Source organism: Apteryx mantelli, chromosome 5 (genome assembly GCF_036417845.1).
Source record: "Apteryx mantelli isolate bAptMan1 chromosome 5, bAptMan1.hap1, whole genome shotgun sequence".
NCBI classification, from domain to species: domain Eukaryota; kingdom Metazoa; phylum Chordata; class Aves; order Apterygiformes; family Apterygidae; genus Apteryx; species Apteryx mantelli.
The window spans coordinates 61,462,647-61,488,588 of NC_089982.1; the positions used below are offsets into that span (position 1 = coordinate 61,462,647).

Genomic DNA, 25,942 nt, shown 5'->3' on the forward strand with positions numbered 1-25,942 from the left:
CAGATGTAAAATGCACCAAGATGACTAATCAGTAAATTAAACTAAAAAAAACTACATGATCACCTTAAAGTGGACTTCTTTGTTGCATACAAAATTCTTGGCTTTTTAACAGTCTTAAGATTAGTCCACTCTGTAAACTGTATAAAATATGAAAAAATCAAAAGAATTATTGTAATTTTTTTTAAATACACAGTAATAAAATGTTTAGAATCACTACCTTTGAGATACAGCATCGTGTTTCTGTAGCTATGTTACAATGTGTCTGAACAATCAAAGTTATCATTGAATCACACATTTCTTATTAACCCATTTTTCCCTCAGGTTAGAAATTTGACAGCAGGAAAGTTCAAATTTAGCAAAAAAAAGCTTGAAAATAGCTGTTTCGTGGAGAGTTGAGTGGAAACCAACATCAAAAAAATACACTGATTATGGTAAAAACATCATTCATCATTTCTTCTGTCTTGTTCTTACAGTTTTTGTTTTAAATTTGCCAACAACTGCAATTCTCTTGCTGAAGAGAAAAAAAAACTTAAGAGCACAAAAAATCTGTGTAGGTGTTATTTTTATCAACATCCTCATTACTTATTGCATATGCATATATAATTGTTCATCTTAATCCTAGAAGAAATAATCTTGGGAGATGGCAAAGATTAGCACTCCAGAAACAGGACACAACCCAAAATACATACCGTGACAGAATCTGAGAAGAAAAACAATCCTTTGACACAGACACGGGCATTTGTAAGTGTAAAACACCCAATGGACAGGTCACTCCTGAGTTGGTGCTCATACTCTTTCCCACTTACTAAAAATAATTCTAAAATGGGATAAATGCTCATCCTGTGACAAGCATTACAAGACAGGCAGTTTTTTAAACAGCACTCAGACACTGAACGGTAAACAAGCAAGCTAATCCCTGCTTCATTTCTCACCTCGTTTCCTGTTCCAGTCATGTGCTTCCCCTAAGCAACTGGCATCATAATGGTATTGTCCATGTTTATAAAAGTAATCATCAGTACTAAGAATGATTCCACCTGGATTATCCTCAAGCAAAGCCCTGTGAAAGATCGAGACGTAAATAGTTTTTTTCCCTTCACCTCCCCATCTGATATATTTGCTCCCATGTATGTATTTAGACTCTTGCACAAAAATGGCATGGCTGATTACCAGGAACAGAAGGAGCAACTTCACATGAGGGAAGAGTCACCCTCAGGGCAAAGATGATCTATAATCATTTCCCTCGTTCTCCAAAGGTTGAAGATGTCTAGGGGAAACAGCTGCTAGAGGCTTCCTGAAAGTCTCATTTCAAGAAACCAGAAAGATTTTTCCATCTAAATCTAGTGACATACTTTTGCACTGACAAACATGTATACAGCCTTAATTGCACCAAATGTTTCAGATGCCAGCCACAGAAGTCTAAATACAATCAAAGCTTTTGGGGAATTAGAGGGAAAAAAAAAGAAAAAAAAGGGGGTTGATCTGGCCAGTTCAACACATACTACTTGCACAAATTCTCTGAAAAGAATTCCCACCAGGGAAAGCAAATTTCTGCCTTTGCAGACTTTGGTACATCTCCATCCGTTTAACCGGAAGGAAACACCTGAAATGGATAGGGACTGGAAGAAAATGGTAGAGCTAAGTACTACTGCACTAATCCTCTGCTGGCATAAACTCCATTCCAGACCTTAGGCCAGTGACAGAAGTTAGAGCCAACACCTCTTATTTCAGTTTCCACTAGAGGTCAAGGAGCTGCAAGCAGCTCAGCAACTGTTATTACACATGATGTTGCATGTACCATGTGACTGCCAATCAGGGCTTATGCTAACTATTTACAAATGTCAGAAAATTGTCTCTGCCTCCACTGAATCCCGTAAAACAATTAAGCAACTTCTTTTATAAGCTCACAATATAGATGTTCTACCTTGCCAAAAATGTTTTTCCTGATCCTGGAACGCCTCTGAGAAGAACAAGTACTTGACCTATAAGGTGCATCTTTTTTCTCATCATGTGACAAACAGGTGGCTGCTGTGCTTGCGAGTGGTTCAATTTTGAGTTTCTATCTTGATTTCCCCATACCTTCAAAGAAGGATTGCTATCCCAGGCATTGGAAACTACTAGAGAGGAAAAACAAAGTCCTTTTGTTTCAAAAGTCTTATAGTCTGAAATAGGTCTCCACTGGCCCGGACTAACAGCCACAGGAGTTACAAAGCTATGACTTCCACTGGACGGATAAAACTGGGGAGCCATGAGATTCCAATGTTGCTGAGTTTGACATGATGGTGTAGAAAAAGTTAAGTTATACCCCTGCTGAGATTGCTGAAAATCTACAAGTTTTGGTGTTTTGAAACTGGATCTTTCAAGAGAGACATTCACCTCCGGGAGAAAAGCGCTCTGGTGGCTGTTACAGGCAGGCATTACCTCTTTGTGCTGTTCCAGGCACTTTGAATTAGGATTTTCAGGGACAGCTATTACAAATTCCACAGACCTCTGGGAAGACTGACCAGAAGCAGCAGTCACACTTTCATGGTCTGAAACAGTATTTTGCGTCTGATCAGAATTTCTGCATGACATGTCTCCATTTGATTGTTTATAGACTTCTGGAGCTAGATCACAAACACACATTTCTGACAAACCAGGAACTTGCAACGTCTGTGCAAAAGGGTCCAATTCAGCTGGTGAACTAACTTTTGTGTGGATGCTCAGCTCACTCATAGGCGGCTGAGAACAGCAGAAGTTTTCTAAATTCTCATTATTTGTCTCCATTTGCTGTGGAAATAGCAGGGCATTGCAACCTGAATCAGGTTTTTCCCACTCAGAAAATTCATTAAAGCCACTAGAACTGTCATGTTCCACAGAGTGTCTAAGTATGATTTGGTCATTTGCAGAATTAGGCAATTCATCACCCAAACTGTATCTCACAAAAGCATTCTCTATTAAGGAATCCAGTTCTTCAGTCAGCTGTGCATCATGTGATAGGACCTCTTCTGTTTCTTCACAATTATTTTCTTCTGCCGTACTTTCCCCCACTCTTTCATTTGTAAGAGACCTCTGCTGATTAACAAGAGCTACTGATGATAGTACTGAATCAAAACTTGAGATTTTTGAAGATGCTACTCCTTTTGCATGGGTGGACAGCTCTAGAAGGTAATCCATAGCATTTTCTACTGTTGAATAAGGTAAAGAGAACAAAGAATGGTCAACTGAAGCAACACAAGCTGATGTAAACACAATTTTTACATCAAGTACTTAAAACAACTAAGATGACTGTCAGACAGCTTACCAATTCACATTTTAACAAACCTTCCACAAACCACTTGACCTGTTTCTCATCAGAGATAAAGACAGAACTGAATGCAGACATACTGCAAAATAGTAACCTAATAAGCATAAAAATGACTAAAGAAATATTAAGTTTAACTGGGGGGGGGGAACAAACCCAAAAAAACAGAACTGGATGTTTAAATGGATGCTTATTTATAACACATATCATATAGGAGAAATAATGTCAAATTAACTGAAAGACATTTCAGTTAAGAAAGGATTAAAGAGCTACAAGTATAAAAATTGCTTTCATTATGACTAGGCCCAACTGAAAGTGGCATAACTAACAGTCTCAAAAAAAACAGTATCTGCATTAATACTTTGTAAAGCCACTAAACAAAGTATAGGTTGCCTCTGATCAGCCTGAACAAAATGAAAACCTAGGACATGCAGCATCTGAGACCTAAAATTAAGCTTCTGTTTTTCTGAAGGACAACGCAGCAAAAAGTGCAAGTTCTTTAAAGTACAACTCTCTTTGCACAGTGGGATCCATGTTCCTTTTATTTAAATCTTTCCACCTTGTCTACTATACAAGACTAACTATTATTACTCATGTGAAGACAATGCTTATCTTTCAAATTTTCCCTGGTTTTAGAAGGACAACACAATAATGAACTCGGACATGTTTCCACAAGCCAAAGTAAAAAACATGCATACTAAAGTTACAATAGGACATCCCTTGACAGGTAGACAGATATCCACTGAATTCTCCAATAGAGTTCTAGATAGAGCTATTATTTTGATAAAGGTAAATCTTATTAGACTTCAAGGCATGAATCAAAATTCATCAATTCCAATTCAAAAAAGGATTAAAAAAAAGCACAAAACAACATGAGAAAGGTGTTAAGTTTTAAACTCTGCACAATTTAAGTAAGCTAAAAACAGTAATAAAAGTAGCCCTTTTAATGGCTAAGTAGCTTTCATACGTAGGAGAAATTCCAATCTTTGACTTCTTTACAAACATCCTTAGAAAAATCTTAACTAATCACACCTGATCATATGGATACAGATTGATTAAAATGTTCCACATATGATTTATTCTCCGCCCCTTAATAACTCCTCAGATGTTGCTATCCAGCATATCACCCATTATTTTTATTATAAGTTAATGAACTCATATATAAGATGATTTCAAAACCACAAAAGGATCAGAAGGACTGGGCACAGACACATAAACGAAGAGACCACCAGAAGTAGGTAAGTAATTTGGCAGACTGTAGGGGCAGAAACACAGTTCAAGCAAGGCTGCAGAGAACTGACATGACAAACAGAATTTATCCTGCAAAAACTAATCCTCAGTGGAAATCACAAGATGATGGTGCAAAACAAAGTAAAACAAAAGAACAACTCAAACATTTAAGCAAAAGGAAAAGCTGCCAGGGCCATACACTGCGTACTGTTGCCTTAAGAAATTGTGATGCAGAATTTAATACACCCTTCCAGCATGTCTAACTGATATGGCACAGAAACTAACTGGAAAAACTGGATACTCTTCACAACTCTGCCTCTGCCTGCTCTGTGTCACAGAACAAGCCACCTAAACTGTGCCTACGTTTACAGAGCACACTGCTACTGCAACTCACCAGCCTCACAGAAATGTTGTCAAACTTGGGAGAATCTTGCATGGGAAGAGGTATAAGATTTCAAAATATTATGACTCACCTGCTCTTTAAAAACTAAACTGACAAATATGCTTGCAACTCCCACATCAAGTTTTTTGGAGTTGCCCTATTTAAGAGCTATCTGCGTATGCAACAAAACTATAATGCCAACTGTATTTTATTTACCTTTAAAATCACATTCAGACAAAACCATATAAACCACACTAGGATCCAGATCAGAAAACATTTCTGACATGCTGTTGAAGAGCTCTTCCTTATTGACACTGTACATTGCTTGTGATACTGAAGGTCTTGGGTCCCCTTGAGGGGATACAGCAACAGCAGTTCTGTCAAAATTCCCATTTTTCCGAGAGGGACTCCCACCAGTTTTCCTCTTCCGTGGCATTTTGTTTTCCAGAATTAGCTTGTTTTCGGTTTTTTTTGTCCACCTGAGTTTGACAGCACCAAGCTTAGAAATCACAAGACACCTGTCCTAACCAGGAAGGGCACATCAGAAATGGCAGACCTAGAAGGAAGAGAATGGAGAATTTTTTTACAAGATATACAGTCACATTTCCACGTCTCCTCTTAAGATAACAAAATGATCCCAAAAAATCCATAGGTATCCAGAAAAGCATTTTTTAGGATGTTGCTTTCTTCTTTTGAATGGTTGGCAGCAGAATAGCAGCCTTATTTTCCACCTAACTTGATAATCAATCTATGTCTGGAAAGTAAAACAAATAAAACGGAGTTTTAAAAGTCCAGAAAAGTGAAGGAAGTGATACAAGGCAGACATTTCAAAATATTTCTGTTAACACCTACTGATGATGAGTTAACATGACAAAAGACTTATATTCTGTTAAAAATTCAGAACCTTTGCTCCTTTTACAAAAGTATTGGAAAACATAACATCTCCTAATCATCCATAAGTCTTCCAAAACATGACTGTTTTTTCCATTTCTGATGTTTCTAAAAGTAAACAATTGAAATTGTTAAGTGTTCAAACACTGGCACAGATTGCCCAGAGGTTCTGGGGTCACTGCTGGAGACATTCAAAACCCGACTGGACACAGTTCTCTAGCTGACCCTACTTTGAGTAGCAGGTTGGACTAGGTGATCTCTAGAAGCACCTTCCAACCTCAACAATGCTGTGATCTGGGGGTTTAGTTGTTGAAAACATTTTAGAGGTTGAAGTGAGAATCATGAAGTGAGAAGAGGCTTCTGCCCTCCTCCCCCACTTTCTCCCTAAAACCTTTGAATAGTCTTAGTTAAAACATCATGGCATCTAGAATCACTGCAGTTATTACACTAATTCTGCATAGAAAAGCGAAGCAACTATTTATTGAAGTATAAGCAAACAGTATGTTTTCAGTTTTTTCTTCATATTAAATAAAGTCAGAGCTCTGCTGTGTTCTAGTGAAGCTCGTAAAACTAAAATCATTATTAAATTTTACAAAGAACTATTCAGTAGACTAACAAACCTTGGTAAGTGTGAGAATCTAAAGTCTGAATTACAGTGAAGACTCACTGTCTGATGATAACAATTACTGAGTAGGACATAAAATGCCTGCTTCTATATAAAGCTTATTTTGCCTGTGATGAACAATTTAACACGTACAGATAAATCCATGGCAGCACTAAGCAGTCCTTGCCTCCCTGGGTCACTGGCACACAAATGGCAATGCCAGATCAGTGCCAGATTCTGACAGCACTTCTCCACTATTCTCTAGCAACCTCTTCCAGTACCTATGAGAAGTATCATTTACAAAGAAGTGGACTCTTACACTCCCAAGTCATAGATTTTTTTTTTATTTTTTTTTAATAAGAAAAACAGACAACTCCAGGATCCCAGGAGTTTCTACCATATGTATTTGGACCTTAGGTAGATAAGACAGATGTCAAACAACAAAGAGGTCAAGGAAGAATGAAATACATGAGAGAAGGAAAACAATGCACAGAAAAAGGAAGAGACAGACTTCCAAAAATAAAGGAGGGACAACAGTGGAAGATGCTAGCTAGCCAGACTGAGTTGGGACACCTGGAACTATGTTTTTTAATTATACTTTTTTTGGTTAATCTCTGATTAGCCACCCTTCAGTTATCTGAATGAAAGTCAGCATGTTTACTTTTAGAACACCAGTCTGGGAAACAAATGATACTATTCTTTACTGTCACAAAAAAATATTTAAGCAACACAAATTAAAAAAAAAAGAGAAAGTTACAGCAAGTCATGGATTTCAAACTCATATTCCTATTTGATTCATCCTCTAGCCCATAAAACAGGTTGAGACATAATTTCAAGTAAAACGTGTCAGAGCTTAAAAATGTGATTGTTCTTCACTATAACAACAGGTTCAGTGACAAAGGAAAGATCCTGCAAGGGAGAAGCTATTCACACACCTTGATGTTACTAAACAGCAAGAGATTTTAACCAGAATATTTCAAGCGTTGCTAACATTTCAATCCAAGTCTCTTATAATAAATCAGTCCTGTAAGGAACTGCTGCTAAGAGACATTCTCTTCAGCTAGGTCTTTTAATAACCGATTTTCTTACTTCACTAAAGTATTTTCCTTTCCCAGGTACTATGTACATTGGACTGTATATTCCATTACATATTAAGATAAATAATAAACTAACAAATCCACACACTTAAGTCTGCCTGAATCTAAATCAACAAATTACACTGCATTACTTCAGTACTATTGAGGCCTAAACCATTTATTACAATTAATCACATACCACTGTCACTTTTCTCATCGTCATATGCCATTCCAATTCCACCAACACTTATTTTTCTTACAGTTAACATGCTACAAAGAATATTGTGTTTTATAGGAAAAGATTCTACTTATACCAGCAATGGTCATAATTCTTGTTTCCAAGCTAAGATTCTGTTGAAGTGGTCCTGAGACCTAAAAATCTTGTAAATGCATTACTACAAATCTTTAATTACAGAGAAATAAGAAAAACACAACATAAAAATCATAGTAAAAAGGTAAAGGGTTTTAATTTATTAGAAAAAAAAAATCTAATAAATGCAAATTTTAAGTGTTAGACTTCTTGCTGGTCCCAGATTTCTTAACCTTTTGTCCAATACATTATTGAGGAATAATATTAGGAGTGGCTGCTGCTAAGGAGCTCTCTTGGTTGCCCCTGGCCAGAGGGAGTTGGGGCCTTTGATCCCAGTGGCCCTTGATTAGGGCGGGTCAAGCACCCTCTAGTCAGTGCTAGGGAGAGGCCTATATAAGAGCCAGGCCTAGAGTGCAGTGAACAGAGGCAGCAGTTTGTACAGAAGGGTGTGTGAAGGGACCTTTGTTTCTGTTCCCTGTGGTGTACACTTCCTCAAGTATGGTCGTGACACGCCGCAGAGCACGTTCCCCAGTGGCTGTTGGAGTTGCTGTGTCAGAGGCTGGGACCCAGACCAACCCTCTGACAGTAGATGCAGCTCTACAGGTCTCAGGCTGCAAGAGCGCTTGGGGCCTCTCCGGGAGGCCTGGGCTGGCAGCCAGCTCTCCTGCAGGAGGTGTGCTGCTGTTGGTGAGCTGTGTCGTCAGGTAAGGGAGTTACGGGAGGAGGTCAGTAGGCTGCGCAGCATCGAGAAGCGGAGCAAGAGATAGACAGGGTATTCTCGGAGACTGTACAGCTCCAGGAGTCCCAGCCCCCCACAGCAGTGGAGTTGCCAGAGGGCTCTGTGCCGTGTGAAACGGTACATCATGACACCGTAGAAGAAGGCTGGAAACTGGTCACTGCATGTGGGAGGAGAAAGGCTCCTACTCCTCCTGAAGACCTGAAGCTGAAGAACAGGTTTAGTGCCCTCCAGGATGAGGAGGAGATGGGCATGGCTGCCAGGGAAGTACCTGGGACAACAGACCCTGTGCCCTGCCGGAACGCCCGGAAGAAGCGGCGGGTGATTGTTGTGGGGGACTCCCTGCTGCAGGGGACGGAGGCACCTATCTGCCGACCTGACCTCTTGTCTAGAGAGGTTTGTGGCCTGCCGGGGGCTTGCGTGAGAGATGTCATGCAAAGACTGCCTAGGCTCGTCCATTCTTCAGACTATTACCCACTGCTGCTCTTCCATGTGGGCGCCAATGACACCAAGGGCAAACTGGAGACCATCAAGCAGGATTTCAGAGCTCTGGGGATGGTGGTCAAGGGTCTGGGAGCCCAGGTCATCTTCTCCTCAATCCTGCCAGTGAGGGGGATGGATGAGAGGAGGAGGAGGAGATGGACTTTCCAAGTTAATGACTGGCTGCGCCGCTGGTGTTGGCAACAGGGTTTTGGTTTCTACGACCATGGGACCCTGTTTGAAGATCGGCAACTGATGGCGAGAGATGGGATCCACCTCACGAGGCAGGGCACGCGGGTCTTTGCCAACAGGTTGGCCAACCTGGTAAGGAGGGCTTTAAACTAGGAAGGACGGGGGAAGGGGAGAGTTATAGTGCCAGGGTAGCTGGCAAAAGACTGCTCAAGTCGGGATGCCTCCAGCAGGTGAATGCAGCCAGGGAAGTGCGCATGGGATGTGGCTATGGAGGACCCTCTTTTACCCCTCCTGGGAAACCTGCATGCTCGATCACCTCCCTGAAATGCCTGTACACCAGTGCACGCAGCATGGGGAACAAACAGGAAGAACTAGAGATCTGTGTGCGGTCGCAGGGCCATGATCTCATTGCCATTACAGAGACATGGTGGGATAGCTCGCATGACTGGAGTGCTGTCATGGGTGGCTACGTGCTTTTTAGGAAAGACAGGCCAGGAAAGCGAGGTGGTGGAGTTGCTCTTTATGTGAGAGAGCAACTGGAATGTATTGAGCTGTGCCTAGGGGTGGATGAAGAGTGAGTCGAGAGCTTATGGGGAAGGATCAAAGGGCAGGCTAGCATGGGTGACACAGTTGTGGGTGTTTACTACAGGCCACCTGATCAGGATGAGGAAGTCGATGAGGCCTTCTACAGACAGCTGGAAGTAGCCTCCTGATCCCAGGCCCTGGTTCTCATGGGGGACTTCAACCACCCCGATATCTGCTGGAAAGACAACGCAGCTAGGCACAAACAGTCCTGGAGGTTCCTGCAGAGCACTGGTGACAGCTTCTTGACACAGGTGGTGGAGGAGCCAACAAGGAGAGGTGTGCTGCTGGACCTCGTACTAACAAACAAAGAAGGACTGGTGGAAGATGTGAAGGTCGGGGGCTGCCTTGGCTGCAGTGACCATGAGATGGTGGAGTTCAGGATCCTGCGAGGAGGCAGCAGGGCACTAAGTAGGATCGCAACCCTAGACTTCAGGAGAGCAAACTTTGGCCTCTTCAGGGACCTACTTGGAGGAATCCCATGGGTTAGGGACCTAGAAGGAAGGAGTGTTCAAGAGAGCTGGTTAATATTCAAACATCTCCTCCTCCAGGCTCAAGAGCGGTGCATCCCTATGAGTAGGAAGTCAAGCAAAGGAGGTAGGAGACCTGCCTGGATGAGCAAGGAGCTCCTGGCAAAACTCAACCAGAAGAAGGAAGTCTACAGAAAGTGGAAAGGGGGACAGGCCACTTGGGAGGATTATAGAAACATTGTCAGAGTATGCAGGGATGTGACAAGGAAGGCTAAGGCCCGTTTGGAATTAAATCTGGCGAGAGATGTCAAGGACAGCAAGAAGGGCTTCTTCAAATACATCAGTAGCAAGAGGAAGACTAGGGAAAATGTGGGGCCTTTGCTGAATGGGGTGGGTGCCCTGGTGACGAAGGATGCAGAGAAGGCAGAGTTACTGAATGCCGCCTTTGCTTCAGTCTTTACTGCTCAGGCCAGCCCTCAGGAACCCCAGACCCTGGAGGCAAGAGAGAAAGTCTGGAGAGAGGAAGACTTTCCCTTGGTGGAGGAGGAGTGGGTTAGAGATCATTTAAGCAAACCTGACACCCACAAATCCATGGGCCCTGATGGGATGCACCCACGAGTGCTGAGGGAGCTGGCGGATGTCATTGCTAAGCCACTCTCCATCATCTTTGAAAGGTCATGGAGAACGGGAGAGGTGCCTGAGGACTGGAAGAAAGCCAATGTCACCCCAGTCTTCAAAAAGGGCAAGAAGGAGGACCCAGGGAACTACAGGCCAGTCAGCCTCACCTCCATCCCTGGAAAGGTGATGGAGCAGCTCATCCTGGAGGCCATCTCCAAGCATGTGGAGGACAAGAAGGTGATCAGGAGTAGTCAGCATGGCTTCACCAAGGGGAAATCATGCCTAACCAATCTGATAGCCTTCTATGATGGAATGACTGGCTGGGTAGATGAGGGGAGAGCAGTGGATGTTGTCTACCTTGACTTCAGCAAGGCTTTTGACGCTGTCTCCCATAACATCCTCATAGACAAGCTCAGGAAGTGTGGGCTGGATGAGTGGACAGTGAGGTGGATTGAGAACTGGCTGAATGGCAGAGCTCAGAGGGTTGTGATCAGCGGTGCAGAGTCTAGTTGGAGGCCTGTAGCTAGCGGTGTCCCCCAGGGGTCAGTCCTGGGTCCAGTCTTGTTCAACTTCTTCATCAATGACCTGGATGAAGGCACAGAGTGCACCCGCAGCAAGTTTGCTGCTGATGATATAAAACTGGGAGGAGTGGCCAATACACCAGAGGGCTGTGCTGCCATTCAGAGAGACTTGGACAGGCTGGAGAGGTGGGCGGAGAGGAACCTCATGAAGTTCAACAAAGGGAAGTGCAGGGTCCTGCACCTGGGGAGGAATAACCCCATGCACCAGTACAGGCTGGGGGTTGACCTGCTGGAAAGCAGCTCTGCTGAGAAGGACCTGGGAGTGCTGGTGGACACCAAGTTAAGCATGAGGCAGCAATGTGCCCTTGTGGCCAAGAAGGCCAATGGTATGCTGGGGTGCATCAGGAAGAGTGTTGCCAGCAGGTCAAGGGAGGTGATTCTCCCCCTCTACTCAGCCCTGGTGAGGCCCCATCTGGAGTACTGCGTCCAGTTCTGGGCTCCCCAGTACAAGAGGGATGTGGCACTACTGGAGCAAGTCCAGCGAAGGGCTACAAAGATGATTAGGGGACTGGAGCATCTCTCTTATGAGGAAAGGCTGAGAGAGCTGGGCCTGTTTAGCCTGGAGAAGAGAAGGCTGAGAGGAGATCTTATCAATGTGTACAAGTATCTGAAGGGAGGGTGTCGAGAGGATGGAGCCAGACTCTTTTCAGTGGTGCCCAGTGACAGGACGCGAGGCAACGGGCACAAACTGAAACACAGACGGTTCCATCTGAACATGAGGAAAAACTTTTTCACTGTGAGGGTGACAGCGCACTGGAACAGGTTGCCCCGAGAGGTTGTGGAATCTCCTTCTCTGGAGATATTCAAAAGCCATCTGGACAGGGTCTGCGCAACGTGCTGTAGGTGACCCTGCTTGAGCAGGGGGGTTGGACTAGATGATCTCCAGAGGTCCCTTCCAACCTCAGCGATTCTGTGATTCTGTGAAAAGGCTGAAATAAACATGGATATTTAGATCAAGTAAGTATTTAAGAAATAGATCCATATCTGTGTTTCCTCCCTGCTTTACCTAAAATGTTACCTCTGGTTTTCCAAAATCAACTTTTCCTTCTGCGAATTAAGAATTCTTCAAAACGTATATTATGACCTTTCTTTTTAGTTCAGAAAACAAAATATTCTTAAACTTGCAATTATTTTGTAATAGAACATATTTTGTTGCAAATTTACTGATCAGTTTAGAACTCTTCCTTTGTTTTCTTGGACAGCCATTTCTGAACTGAAGTTTGCTTTGCTCCTAATAAAAGAACAGGTATTAAAATGAAAATGTGCTTTTTGTAATTTTGAAAAAGTAAGTTCTTTGACCCATTGCCTGGATAATTTTGAAAAACTCTTAGATTCTGAATAGAAATTTGTAGACTACAAAGCAGGCAGAAGTAAACAATTCAGTGAAGACTTAGTGGGCAGAAAAGACACTGGTCACCTCAGAATTTGCACATAGGTCAAAGCATTGTGACTTGCACTACATCCAGATATACTAGATCAAAGCACAGATCAACACTGTCACCTTGTTCAATCTTTAAAGTCTTAGCAAAATTCTATAAATTAAATCTATCAAAATGATAGATCAGCACTGCCCATGATTTCTTTTTAAATAAGGTATTTACTGTGGCCACTATTGCAGACATATTTTGACAGAAGCTCCTTTGTTTACCACCACATTGTCAGCATAATTCCTGGGCAGGTTCCTGGGCAATATCTCTGTAGATATTACCAAGCACAATGAAAGTATAAAAAATATAGAAGCCTGTGATCATATAAAGCACACTGTACCGTTATTATATTCTCAATTTTTACTACATAAGAGAGAATGCTAATATATTCAACTGAAAGGAAAAATTACTCACTTGCTTTTAAGAGCATGTCCTGAACTTTAAAGAGGACATTAACTAGGGGCTTCAGATATTCAAATTTCTCTTTTGGAAAATTAGTTTACTAAGAAAACAGAAATAATTTTCAACAATCTAAGAGTCGAGGCTGCTTCAACAGTCAAACTTGCAGGTCAGCCACATTTGCAGGTTCTGAATAATATAATATGAATCAGTCTGGAGTTAGCTACAAATGAGATTTTTTCCCAAGATTAAAAGGGAGTTGTAATACCATAATGATTTAGAAGAGCAGGGCTACGCTGCACTCACTGAAGTGGAATTGTAGACAATTAGTCAGAGGCTGCAATATACTCGGAGGTTCACTAGTCAATTCTGGGTACCACCGTTCTACACGCATCCAATTAAAGCAAACAGCTGTTTCATTTCAGCACTGATGAAAAGCAATACTCCTGTAGCACTCTCAACTTCACCTTTAGAAAAAAAAAAAAAATTAATGGAGAAACCACAAGCATCTCCCCACTCTTCTTCAAAACTACACATCTCCTGATGTTAAGGATCTTCTCCCAATGTAGTTCTACTACCAGAAGTAAGCATACATACAAAAATCTACTTGCATGAAAATTACCCCTTACAATCTGAAGAAGAAAAGAGATATTAAGAGACTGGCATCCTCTATAAAATGACTTTCAAGTTTTAACAACCTGGAAAAGAAAAAGCAGAAGACTTATCAGCTCAGGATGCTTTAACATCAGCAAACTTTCTAGGTGGCCAGAGTTTATTTTTATGTGTAGATTATGAGCTTAAGATATTGCCTGTTTCAGCACTGCTGTCCTTAAGGAGCTGCCTGGACAAAGCACAGACATTGTCAGGCATGGAAACAAGAGCCAGGGATCAGCAGCCATTACAGGCAAGCCAATCACTACCCAGACAGACAAGCACCAACCCCATCAACCCAACACAACACGTTTTTCTCTTCTGCTTCACAGATAGAACAATAAAGCTTAGAGAAGCAGGCCTGCCTTGCACAGCAAGGGAATGGATGAAAAGCTCAAGTCTCTATCCCAGAATCTCACTAACCACATTCAGCTTTCCTTTCCAGTGAAAAGAAAAACAATAGTTTCAAAAACTAGCTTTAAGGCTGTGTTTATAATTCCCTAGGAAAAAAAAAAAAAGACCAATGTTAATAATAATAAATTAATAAATACAAAGTGTCTGTCAATTACACAAAAGAGGAAAAATATCTAAGCTTTTTTTGCCCTCCCTCTCCATTTTTTGCACTCTGATTCTAAAATCAATAAGCTAATTGACTGCCCATTATAGTCTGGGGAAAGTACATAAGAAAATTCTCCCATAAGGCAGGGATTGAATTTAAATCACTGTAACGATTGCAAAGGAATTCCCTTGCAGACACATGTTCCAGAAGGATCCATTTTATTTTCATTAATACAGTTGTCCATAGAAGAAATTAATGGAAAGCAGCTGGAGTATAATAGCCATCCTGGTCAGACTTCTCATACAATAAAGAACCTAAACATGCTTGCGACATACTATTCTGCACTCTAGTGAGCATTAGAAGGGATCAATTAAACAAATACATATATTAAAATAATACCATACCAGCCTTCCTGACAAAGCAAAGGAGAGTAAAGTTACTGTCTTAGTGAAAGACAATGACTATGAAATGTTTTATGAAAAAAACTTAATCCTGGTCTAGAGGCCCACCACCTTCTGGTTTGCTATTGCAGAGAGCAGCAATTCAGGAGAGAAGGGAAGATGCTGACCATTTTGCATGGAAATATTCTGCTCACAACATCAGGCCGAAGCCAATACTTAAAACCTTATAAAAACTGTTTGTAAAACAAAATGATCAGCAATTCAATTTAAACAAGTGTTGATACTTGTAGTATGCTTACAGGGTTCAGCCTGAACACATTTGAAGAAAAACATTAACTCTGGAGCATGACAACTTCATGCTATTACTTCAGCTATTAACAAACAAGGTTTGTACTGCTATACCAGAAAATAATATTTCTCTCCACCACCTGCACTAAAGATAGTTTCCAGCCAAAGGGCAATCACATCTGGGAATCACATTTAAACTGCTGAAGTCCTTTCCTTCAATGCAGGTGAGAGACACCTAGGTAAGGGCTGAGGAAATGGAAACAGTGTTTATAATAGGTAGTTTCTTCTTAGGTAGAGCAAACATTATAGGATGAAATCCATGCTCAAACACAGGCAAAGCTAATTGTAACTCTACTTAAACTTTACCTAAAGGTAATTGTAAGTTTTCCTTAAAAAAAGCTTGAAGTGGAATCTTTCTTTGACACATAAACCAAAGAATTAAAAACACTTAAAACCACCTAAAGAAAAGTCTAAGTAAAAAAATCCCCACAACCCTCCAAACACATATATGTCATTAGGAGAACTTATTATTGGAACAAACAGACCATAAACATACTCTGAGCACTCCTCAAGATTTACTAAAAGCATTCAGCAGCAAGGGAAGTTTCTCGTTTGACAAATAAGCCATCAAAATCCAACCTTGACCTAATGCAACTTTCAACCAATACAACCAAAGTTGCCTGATTTATATATTTTTTTTTAATTTCTCTGAGCAATTTACAGAAGATAACTGCACACATATAAAAGAGTATTTTTAACCAATTTTCGAATTTCAAACTACATAAAATATTTATCATGTAATGTTTATTTACATCTTCTGGCTTTAGAAACACACCGACATTCTAGAGACTGAAAAAAATCTGTATTTGTATTTCAAATAAAATAATAATGGTATAGAACTTACAGTTTGAGCTTCACTGAGTTGCCCCACAGTGGGTCCCTTTTCATCTTTTCAAAACCAGCACTGATGGCACATTTAATAAAGATTTTGCTGTTAAAAAATATAATGCACTCTTCTATCAGGAAACCATACTGTCGAACATATAAATTAGATGTCAATAGAAGTAGATGCTCCCTCCTGACAAAGAAATTAGCAGAATACAAATTAAAATTGATAGTTTGTTCATGGACCATGTAACTTTAGGCAAAGTTTTAACACTGAGCAACACATATACATTTTAAATAGATTAAGCATACTAACATTTTACCAACAAATTACCTAAACATGCCAAGTTGCATTCAGGTGTAAGTTTGGCTAAGGATATCTACTTGATTTCAGCTATGGATTTCTTATGTAAAAAAAGTTGACTTATATCAGGCAAAGAAACAACATAATGACAACAGAATGAACAGGTAATAAAAATAAGTTTCCTCACTTGTCCTTTCACTTTGTTCCTCATTGCAATTCTTAACCATCTTGAAAACGTTCTCATATCCATGCTGGTCACGAAAAGATTCATTCCATCATATGGGGAATTAGGCAAAGAAATCCTGGTACATTCAAATCAGAATATATTACTTACTGATAAATCATTAATTTTAATGCTCTAATTATGCTAGAAGACTGCACTTCTGTTCATTAAAGCAGCTGAAAGTCTTAAACTACTGTGTCCACAGTGGAGATAAGTTAGATCCATTCAAAGCCTGACTTCATTCCAGTGTACATACATATTAACCTAGAGCTCAGTTTCCTAATAGCAGAGCGATGCTTTCAAACAAATCAATTAAAATCAATTAAAAAGAAAAAAATGATGAAAATACACACCTATACCAGAAACAGAAATTTAAACAAATATTCTGACATACTCCTAAATTGGCTGGTTGATGGCCCAGTTTCTTTAAAGCAATCTTCTCAAGAAACAGAGAAACCTGTCTCCAGCATTGCACCTAATCACGGTCCATTTCTCCAAAGCATTAAAAATGGTGATCAAAACATACAGGGCATTTAATATAAGCAAGAACTTTACAAAGAGGATCTAAATTTACAAAATGAAGGGCAGGCTGCAGGCAGAGAACACTGTTCACCCCACTCTCAAACACATGGCTTCACCAAAGCTGCACAAAACTGCCAAAACCACAGAAGGAGAGACTGAAGAGCCATTCAGCAATTTTACAGAGCGTTTTAACTCTGAAATATAAATTCAGTCCAGGACAGGAAGACAAGACTGAAGTGTAACTGATAGCAGTGTAACACTACATTCTTTCCTCTACTTAAATTTCTGCTTTCTGAATTGGACTGTGTAACAAATGCATGAAAATACAAAGGTTATTTCCAGATATGTTCCCGTGGGTTTTTTTGTTTTTGTTTTAAGTCTTACAAATGGAGCAAAACAAGCATGTATTTAAATAGAAGCACAGACACAACAGCAGCTAACAAAACCAAACTGAAACCCAATCACAGTGTTCTCTAGTTCAATTCCTACAACAAGAAGGTTTGCATTTTGGTTCAAGTTCCCTCTCTAAAACCACAATGTAAAGAAAGGAAGAAGAAAAAGGAAATGCCTCTCAGCAGATTTTTCTAAATAAGAGTAGCAACAGAGACAGTTTGGGTCCCTTTTGCATTCTTCCATTTCTGTTCGCAGCTAGTAACAGAACAGGCTACTTACACAATTTGTTATTTAATGTGAAAATCTATACTCAACTAGAGACAAAGCACTTTTAAAAACACTTAAAGCATCTTCTCTGCTCTTTTCCTTCTCCCACTCTGTGTTATTTTCGCTGATTGGTCAGAGGGCTTTTTCTATTTCAACAGTTTTAACTAAGGTCCTGGTTTTTTAAAAAAATTATTTTAAAGTGCAAGACACTGACTCACTTATCTCGATACACTCGCTTTATGTAATCCGTTCTGCTTGGGGTTTTTCCCCCCACCCCACTTTTGTGATCTTTAAGCCTTGTGCGTGGCCTGTAGCATAGATGGATTCTTTTGTCAGAAAAGAAAACTTGCTTTGAGTAAGAAACCAAAACTTCGTCCATCAAGTACAAAGTTCAAGAGTGCAAAACCAGTGCAAACAGGTCCCAAGTAGATGATTGGGAAGTAAATACAACCTTCAGAAAGAGAAGAGCCCTGCTAGCTAGGAAAGGCTCAGAGACTCTCCTCCGCCTGTCGAGAGCAGTGGAAGTTAACCTGCAGTGGCAGTTGACTGCTGTTTGACAGGCGACAGAAACCATCAAACTCCACATCATGTGATTTCCTTTTAAGCTGGGAAGTTGCTTTTCTTAGAGGCTCTCCCTACAGGTGAGCACAAGCTCCCAGAAAGGCTCGCTCTCCAAGACAGGCAGATCTCCTGCCAGCTGCACATGATTAAAGCAAGGAGGTAGGACGAGGAAAGACAGAATATGCATAGCGACTAGTAAGTGCGTTCTCCAGCAGCAGGCTCTGCTTGCCAAGAACTACTGCTTTCGTGCTCCTCTTTCACTGTTCTTTCTCCCATTGCCGGATTTTTTTCAGATGCAGCTAGAACTATAGCTGAGCACTCTCACCACTAGCTTTTCTGTAAGCCAGATAGGTTTTTTACGAGCTAGGTTTCTATGAGCTATCCCTATCCTTAAGGTATTCCCACCACGCATCCGTATTCCTCCCATGATTCGCTAAATGCCTCCACAAGGACTCCAAACACCTTCCTTCTTGCTGTGTACAGAGGATCAGAGCTTGCGACATAGTAAACATGGGCGGCCTTGGGATTCTGGAGGCTGCAGATATGCCACCTGATAGGCTAGAAAAGCAACAGGCAGCTATTTTCTTTGTTTAGGTGGAGAGGCTTGTTTTGTCAAAAAAAGACGACAACAGTATCTGCAGTATTTCTTTGCAGCGTTAGGGGAGCCTAGAGACAGCAAGTCCTTTCACAGCTTCCCTCCTACACTCTTGGTACCCTCCCTACAGCTCAAAGTCCTGCACTAGTATTCTGTAGCAAGGGTTATGCACACTTTCAGACTCATTTTTAATGAGGGAACGTTTCCACGAGGCAGAGCTCTCCAAGTGCCCAGGTAGCCCCCTGGAGCCGATTCCACCTAGCTCTGCTGCTTTGCGGTGACACACGTCTAGTTCCCAGAGCAATGCAGAAAGCTGGAACTAATGAGATCAGACTATGGTTATGTTAGTATTTCTGTAGTTTAACACCTGCAGTTAGTACTACTGCTTAAAACTGTATTTCTGCCCCATGTTATAAACAGCAAGAGCAAAGTATTTGCAAAGAGAAAAGAGAATTCCTGCCCAATCAAGCTGTGGCTTGCTCACACTATGTTTCCAGAGACTCTATCCAAAGGTCAGGTTAAAAGGGAGTGAATAAAGGTAACACCTCTCTGTAAAATTAGAGCTCTGTCAGAGCAGTCGGCAAAACAGAAAGGCCTTTCGCATCTTCTCCAGATGTACATTTGTACCTCTGATCAGCCTTCTGACAGCAGTGCCTGTACCTGTAATTCAAGATTTGCTGTGTCTCTGAAGCATTGTTCATAGTTTGTAGTCTTTTACAAACTGCAACTCTGGCAAGATTTAGCAGAGAAGCTAAGAAATAGTTTAAAGCACAAAACATTCGAAGCTGATAAAAAAAGGAAAAAATGACAACATAAAGCTGAGCAAGATTTTCCTAATGAGGTTAATTTTAATACTGCTGTATTCTGCTATACGGGTGTTTCCTCTTTCTCATTAGGATATACTTTTTTTTTTTTAATTTTTCTGTGACTGGGACCTGGCTAATGGGTGAGCATTTATTTTAGTACCTGGAGGATGAGCAAGAGTGCAGCAGCAAGTACATGGCAGCAAGGGTGAGGAGTGGTTCCATCAGAATGGGATAATACTGGAAAAAGAGGAGTATTACTGGAGATCACAGGTGATGGTTACTACCACAGGCATAAAGAGGCAGGTGGCCTTATGGCCACCTTCATCTAGCTGCTGCTGAAACTCTAAATGTGGCTGGGACTGAAGGGAGCTGGCTCTCAGCGACTCAGACTCCAGAGCATGAATCTCCAGGCCTAGGCAGACACCTCGCAGGGCTTTTGCTGTGTGACCAGGTCCTGGTTCAGGCACTTCTACATATGAAGCCTTCTCTGCTCTACAGTCTCCTCTTGTGTCTACTACACAGAACAATTCAAAGCTAGCACTGTCCAGCCAACTTTCTGCAGTATATTCTTTTCCTACCTGAAGGTCTGTTACAAGTCCTTCAGAAGTCTGTTATGCAAACAGGGCTGCGCTCTGGCGATCCCCAGCTGCCATATCTTTGGTGACAGGTCTCTCTCAATTCCCAGTTCTGGTAACTCCAAATGAAGGTTTGTTGCACACTAGGATGAAGCTGAAGCCTGAGAAACCTTTGCACTTCAGCACAGGCCCAAATACAGAAACAGAAAGAAGATTCAGGTTTGCAGAAAGCATTTGCAAGAACAGGTCACAGATGAGAAGAAAATGACTGCTGGAGCATCAGAGCACAATGTGTGCTGGAACATAAGCCAGGTTTTTCAACAAGGTGATATCTAGTTGCCAGCGACCTCAGAACAGCAGAGGACACATCAGAAAGCCAGGGATCCTGGTTGGAAAAGGACATAAAGCAGTTTGTAAACTGTGCTGGTGGTCCACGCACAACACCACTCGGAAGTAATTTCTCATACAAAGATACGTGAAACCTAATACACTTACCAACTTACATTGATTCAAGTTGCATCATACCAGTACAACTTTAAAAAAAAAAAAAAAGGGAAGCAGGAATCCAAACTACATTAGGGAAGCAAAACAGGAATGATCGCTTATTCATGCAGACAGATCCCAAAATAATCCTAAATATTTGGGGGGGGGGGGGGAGGAAATCCACTGGATCAGGTCCTAGGCTGGAAACTACATTATGCGAATCTATCAGTACAATTCTATCTACTTCATATGTTTAAATTCACTCCCATTTCTGAGGCCACTAGGCTAGCTGAACATAGCACATACACAGCTATTACATTAAAAAAAAAAATCTTCATGAAAACCACAGACAGATGACCTCATCCAGATCCAGGTATATCAATAAAAAAGGGTACTGCCTCCAATTTACTGTGAATACATACTTGATAAAGACTTAATCCTATCAAATTACCTCCAGAAAGCAATACACATGAGTTTACCTCACATGGCTTTAAAAAAAAAAAAAAAAAAAAGTCAGCCAGGTCAACTTAAATAGCTGTAAATGGTGGTTTGAACTAACAGATTTTCTGAGATGGAACATGGATCAGTTATATAAACCATCCTGCTGGTAGATCAAAATTCCCAGTGGAGTCATGAGAAGAAGCAGCCGGAGAACTTAACCTCTTCCACAATCACAGCTGGATTCAAGAGAAAACATGGCCGTATTTAATTCTGAGAGGCAGTGTAACATAATGCATTAACGGCCCTCCTGACATTTTTTATAGTAGCAAAACCTACTTGTTTAGACAAAGGCAGCAACTTTCTAAAACTCAAGATTAATAATCTAGAACTTTTACCAGAGCTAAATACACACAAAAGTCCATTTAAAATAGAAATATGGCTGATTATTTCAGTCATTTAGTATAGACTCCAGATCAGCACACAGGTAGGAGTCAAAAACAACAGGCCATGACACGCCTCAGAACTACAATCATCCTACATCCCTGTTTCAACATCTTCATACAGTAATCCAAGGCAACATAATTCTCTTTTGTAAATTGGACAAGGTCACAGCTAACGATCCACCTACACCACACAGTGAAACAGCTGTAAATACGCCATAGATGTTCCCTAAAACCATGCCCAGGCTAACATTTTTGTCACCTACTATTGCACTTTCATATTTGTAACACTCTAAGAATCTGGCTTCTCTCCCACATTAGTGCCTTGCTTAGGTGAAATGTACTGGTGTTAATACAATAGAGGGAGAGTTCTTAAAGAAATCGAGTGCAAACAAGAGCATGAAAAGCACAGGAAAATATCACACTAAAAAAAGAACACAAAAGGAGAAAGCCTATGAAGAAGGAATGAAAGCATTCTTAAGACATGCTTTGATGCTGCTAGATTTCCTTTGTAGGCTCTACGCACAGGTATAACCTACAGCAAGACTACTGCAACTTAAAAGCATTACAAACACATGACCCAAGCTAGCCCTGCCCTAGTAATGGTGACTACACCCCAAGTAAACCAGGGACTAACACTGTCATGATTTCAAATACTTCAGATTTCTCTGCTACTCTTTAATTTGCATCTGGTTTATATGTTAAGCTTATGCTCTCCAATCATATCCCAAGTCATATTATATAAAGCTTTTACTTCAGTGGCCAGTCCTGAAGCTAGGATTTGCCACTCAGTAAGGTGAAATGGATGAAGAGCAATTTCATTATCATCTTTGTTCTTCTGCTTCACCTGAAACCTTCTCCAAACAGCTTGTGTAGGATTTGTGTTTAAGTTCTGTATGAATTAGTCATTTTTTAACCGCAAGGTCCCAGCAGAAGCCTCACAAGAGTTGAGCAGCATACTAAACTCTGAACTCTCATACTAGACTCTAAAACATGCTGAGAGCCAGCATTCGAATTGTTCTTATTAGTTCAGAACAAGAGTTAAGGAATATACTGAAGAACAGCACTTCTTCCCTCTCCTTTTAGGTCGGGATCCTCTGAAGCCCCAACGACCTTACGGCGCTTCATTAGCAGAACTGCAGGATAAATCCCAAAGCGTATGTGAATACTTTGCTACACAGAACGTAACTTAAACAACCACTTTGTAAGCGTGTTTCTTTCGGCAGTTTTTGACTGTTCAAAATAAAGCCTTAAAGTACTAAATATCTTTTGATTTCGTTTTGAATGAAATTCCATATACGGTCAGTTTAAGTTCCCGGGTTCCACTCTCTGAGAAACGTGCTTAATACTGACACAGCGCTCGGCACGGCCGCGCACGGCAAGCAGGTGTCGCGTTTCCCCGGGCGTCAGAGCGGCGGCTCCTTCCACAACAGGCTCCGGGGCTGCCGGTGCCGCCGGCCGGGAACCGGCTCCCCTCGGAGGCCGCCGGGGAGGGGGAACGACTCGGGGGGTTCCGGGAGAGAAGCCGGGCGCCGCGGCCCCGCCGAGCTCGCCTGCGCAGGCCCAGGCCCAGGCCCAGGCCCAGGCCCAGGCCCAGGCGGGGAGGGCCGCGGCGAGGCGCCACTGGGGCAGGGGGGCAGTCTGGTCGCCGCACCCGGGGCGGCCCACAACACTTGGCCAGAACCGCGCGAAGCCGCGGCCCAGCGGCGCCAGGGCCGGGCCGGGGCCCCCGCGCAGGCAGGGCCGAGCGCCGGGGCGCCGCTGAGCGGCAGCGGCGCCCGCCATTAGCGGCCTCCATCGCCGCGGCGGCGGCTCGCGGCTCCCGCCGGCCGCGCCGGGCGCCCCCGCGCCGAGCCCCTCGGCTGGCGGCAGCACCCGCCCCGCTCCCTCCCCTCCCGCGGCAACTCCCCTCCCGTGACGCCGCCACCGGCCTCCCGGCGCCACCCGGGCTCGCCGCGCTGCGGGGGGCGCGGCCGGGGGCCGCCGCCGCCCCGAAGACGCGAGCCCCGAAGACGCGGCCGCGGAGCCCCCAGCGCGCCCCTGCGGCGGAGGACGCCGCCGGCAGCCGCCGAGGGGCGCGGGCCGCCTCGCCGCCGCCGCGGCCATGGTGGAGGCCGCGCCGCCCGGCCCAGGCCTCGCCCGCCCCGCGCGGGCCGCCTCGCCCAGCCCCGCGCCCTGGAGGGGAAGGGGGACGAGGCTCCTCCGCGGCTCCTGCCGCCTCTCGCCAGGCCCGACCGGCCTTTACCTCTCGTCGTGCCGCTGCCCTCGGCTCGCTCGCTTCCTGCGGCGGCGGCTGCGCTCGGGCGGGGCAGGGACCGCGGAGCTGCTCGGCGGCGGCGGCCGGGGAGAGGGGGAGGCTCCGCGGAGCGTGCGCCGCGGGGACACAGTGCCGCTCTCCGTCCGGCCGGGGAAGAGCAGCCCGGGAGGAGGCTCCGCGCCCGCTCCCTGCCCCCTCCCCGCCCTCCGCCCGCGGCCGCAGCGCCACCCCGGCCGGCTCCCGCCCGGCGGCCGCGACTGACGCAGTGCGGGCCTGGCGCCGCGCTCCCCGGCCCCGGGCGGGCGAGCGAGCGAGGGGCCGCTGCCGGCCCGGCCCGGCCCACGGCAGCTGGGGTCCGGCCCGGCCCCCCGCGGCCTCCTCCGCCCTGCCCGGAGAAGCCCGGGGCCGCGGCCGGCCCTGAGGGAAGTCATTTCAGAAGGGAAACAGAAGCGGTTTCGGCAGGGGCGGAGGCGGGCGGGGATCAGGTTCTGCGGCATGGAGGCCCGCCGTGTTTAGTCTGCGCGCTGGCTAATTGCCTGCCACCCTTTCACGTGGCTGGTGATGAAGCTGGCTGCTGCCTTCACCTATTAATCTTTGGAAGGAGGAACTGTGTGCTTTGCTGCTATGGCAGAGGCTATATGAAATGATGGGCCTTGCCTGCAGAGGGCATATTGCTGACCACAGGATGTAGGTGGGTGTAACACGACTGGAGACGGAGGGTAGCAGGATAGTTACATCTATCAGCCGTGTAGTGGCTGATAGGTTTTAAATTAGTAGTAAAAAGGAGGGTTGTTTAATTTCTAGTGCCGCTGTCCTGTTTTACTGGCAATTTATAACGTGACAGCAGAAGAGTTTTGAGTATAGTCTAGAATGACCCAGTGGTTCTGCAGGCTGATTTTGGAGGAGAAATAAGTATGTAAGTGGCTGTCATGAGATCAAAAGTATTTGTGAAGGAGGAGAAGGGGAGTCTGGTGGAATCTGGCATCTGGGATGGAGTGGAGGGATGAGCGGCAACACAGGAGAAAAAGGGAGTAACTCGTTAGGGGAGGGTTTCATTACGCAGAAGTTCAGTTACACAACAAGCATTGAGCACTCGACAGAGATGGACGACGATGGGAAGAAAGGAGGAAAGACGTGCTTCTGACAGGCTGAGATGACGATAAACAGCTCTTAAATTGGAATTGCTGTGAAGCCGCTACGAAGAGAGCTAAGCACCTGAACAAGAATTTTGAATGCATCAACACAAGAAAATGGGCAAAACTCTTAGAAACTGTCAAAATTAGGGGCAGGTGTTGCTCTGAAGCAAACATAAATATTTATATAAATATAAGTTTCCCAATAATCTGAATTTGGGGTAGGAGGAAGGGAAATGGAAAACAAATCTTGGAGCTCTAGTCCCCCGGGGGGAGGGGGGACGCTGGCCTCGCCTGGAAGCTCAGGTTCTATAAGGAAACTTTCCTGTGTTTTGATAGAAGTTCGCTGATCTGAGAAGTTTCAGGTTAACGAAGAGACATTTTATTTATTTATGTGTGTGTGTACTATATATATGCATAATATATAAAAAATGGAAAAATTCTGATCAAGTTTACCCATTACTGATTTCCAAGAACCGCACTCTAAATGTATAGCCATAGGCTTCCTTGTAAGCTCTGTCTCGTTGCCTGTGCCAGCAAGATAATAGGGCAGGGTCTCAACTTCTTATCTTCCTGCTTTTCACTTGGCTCCTGAATGATGATAGGTTTTTCTCACATCCCTCCTTTGTGCCTCCCCCACACGCCATTGTCTTGAGAGACCTCCCCTTCCATCTGCATTCAAACTTCTCCCATCGGGGCACAATACCTCAGGAGGAAGTTAGCTGAAGATGTCACACTGTGATTTTCCTAGTGAACAGAAGTTTCTTCTCTTGTGAAAGAAGAGAATCATTTCTTCCCCAAAGGGAGTAATGTTGTCTCCCATCACGAACTTCACTTACATTGTGATTCATCCAATTCAGAGATCAAGGTGGTATCTCCCAGCCTAATTTCTCTTTCATT

General features: G+C 43.4%; 1 protein-coding gene across 4 annotated transcripts in view; it reads right to left on the reverse strand.

Moving 5' to 3' along the window:
* Positions 1–23,990, reverse strand: part of N4BP2 (NEDD4 binding protein 2) — a 49,037-nt gene extending 25,047 nt beyond the window's left edge. Inside the window, exons 1-8 of one of the 4 annotated variants that reach the window (XM_067298111.1) lie at positions 23,898–23,990; positions 16,534–16,648; positions 16,062–16,235; positions 13,527–13,725; positions 12,187–12,361; positions 5,109–5,448; positions 1,922–3,164; positions 933–1,057 (exon numbers count right to left, since the gene is read on the reverse strand). In XM_067298111.1, the coding sequence (XP_067154212.1) occupies positions 933–1,057; positions 1,922–3,164; positions 5,109–5,328 (1,588 nt within the window). In that variant the 5' untranslated portion in view covers positions 5,329–5,448; positions 12,187–12,361; positions 13,527–13,725; ... (1 more) ...; positions 16,534–16,648; positions 23,898–23,990. The remainder of the gene's footprint in view (positions 1–932; positions 1,058–1,921; positions 3,165–5,108; positions 5,449–12,186; positions 12,362–13,526; positions 13,726–16,061; positions 16,236–16,533; positions 16,649–23,897) is intronic. The other 3 variants (XM_067298107.1, XM_067298109.1, XM_067298110.1) reach the window with 3 other exon arrangements.
* Positions 23,991–25,942: the final 1,952 nt, after the last annotated feature.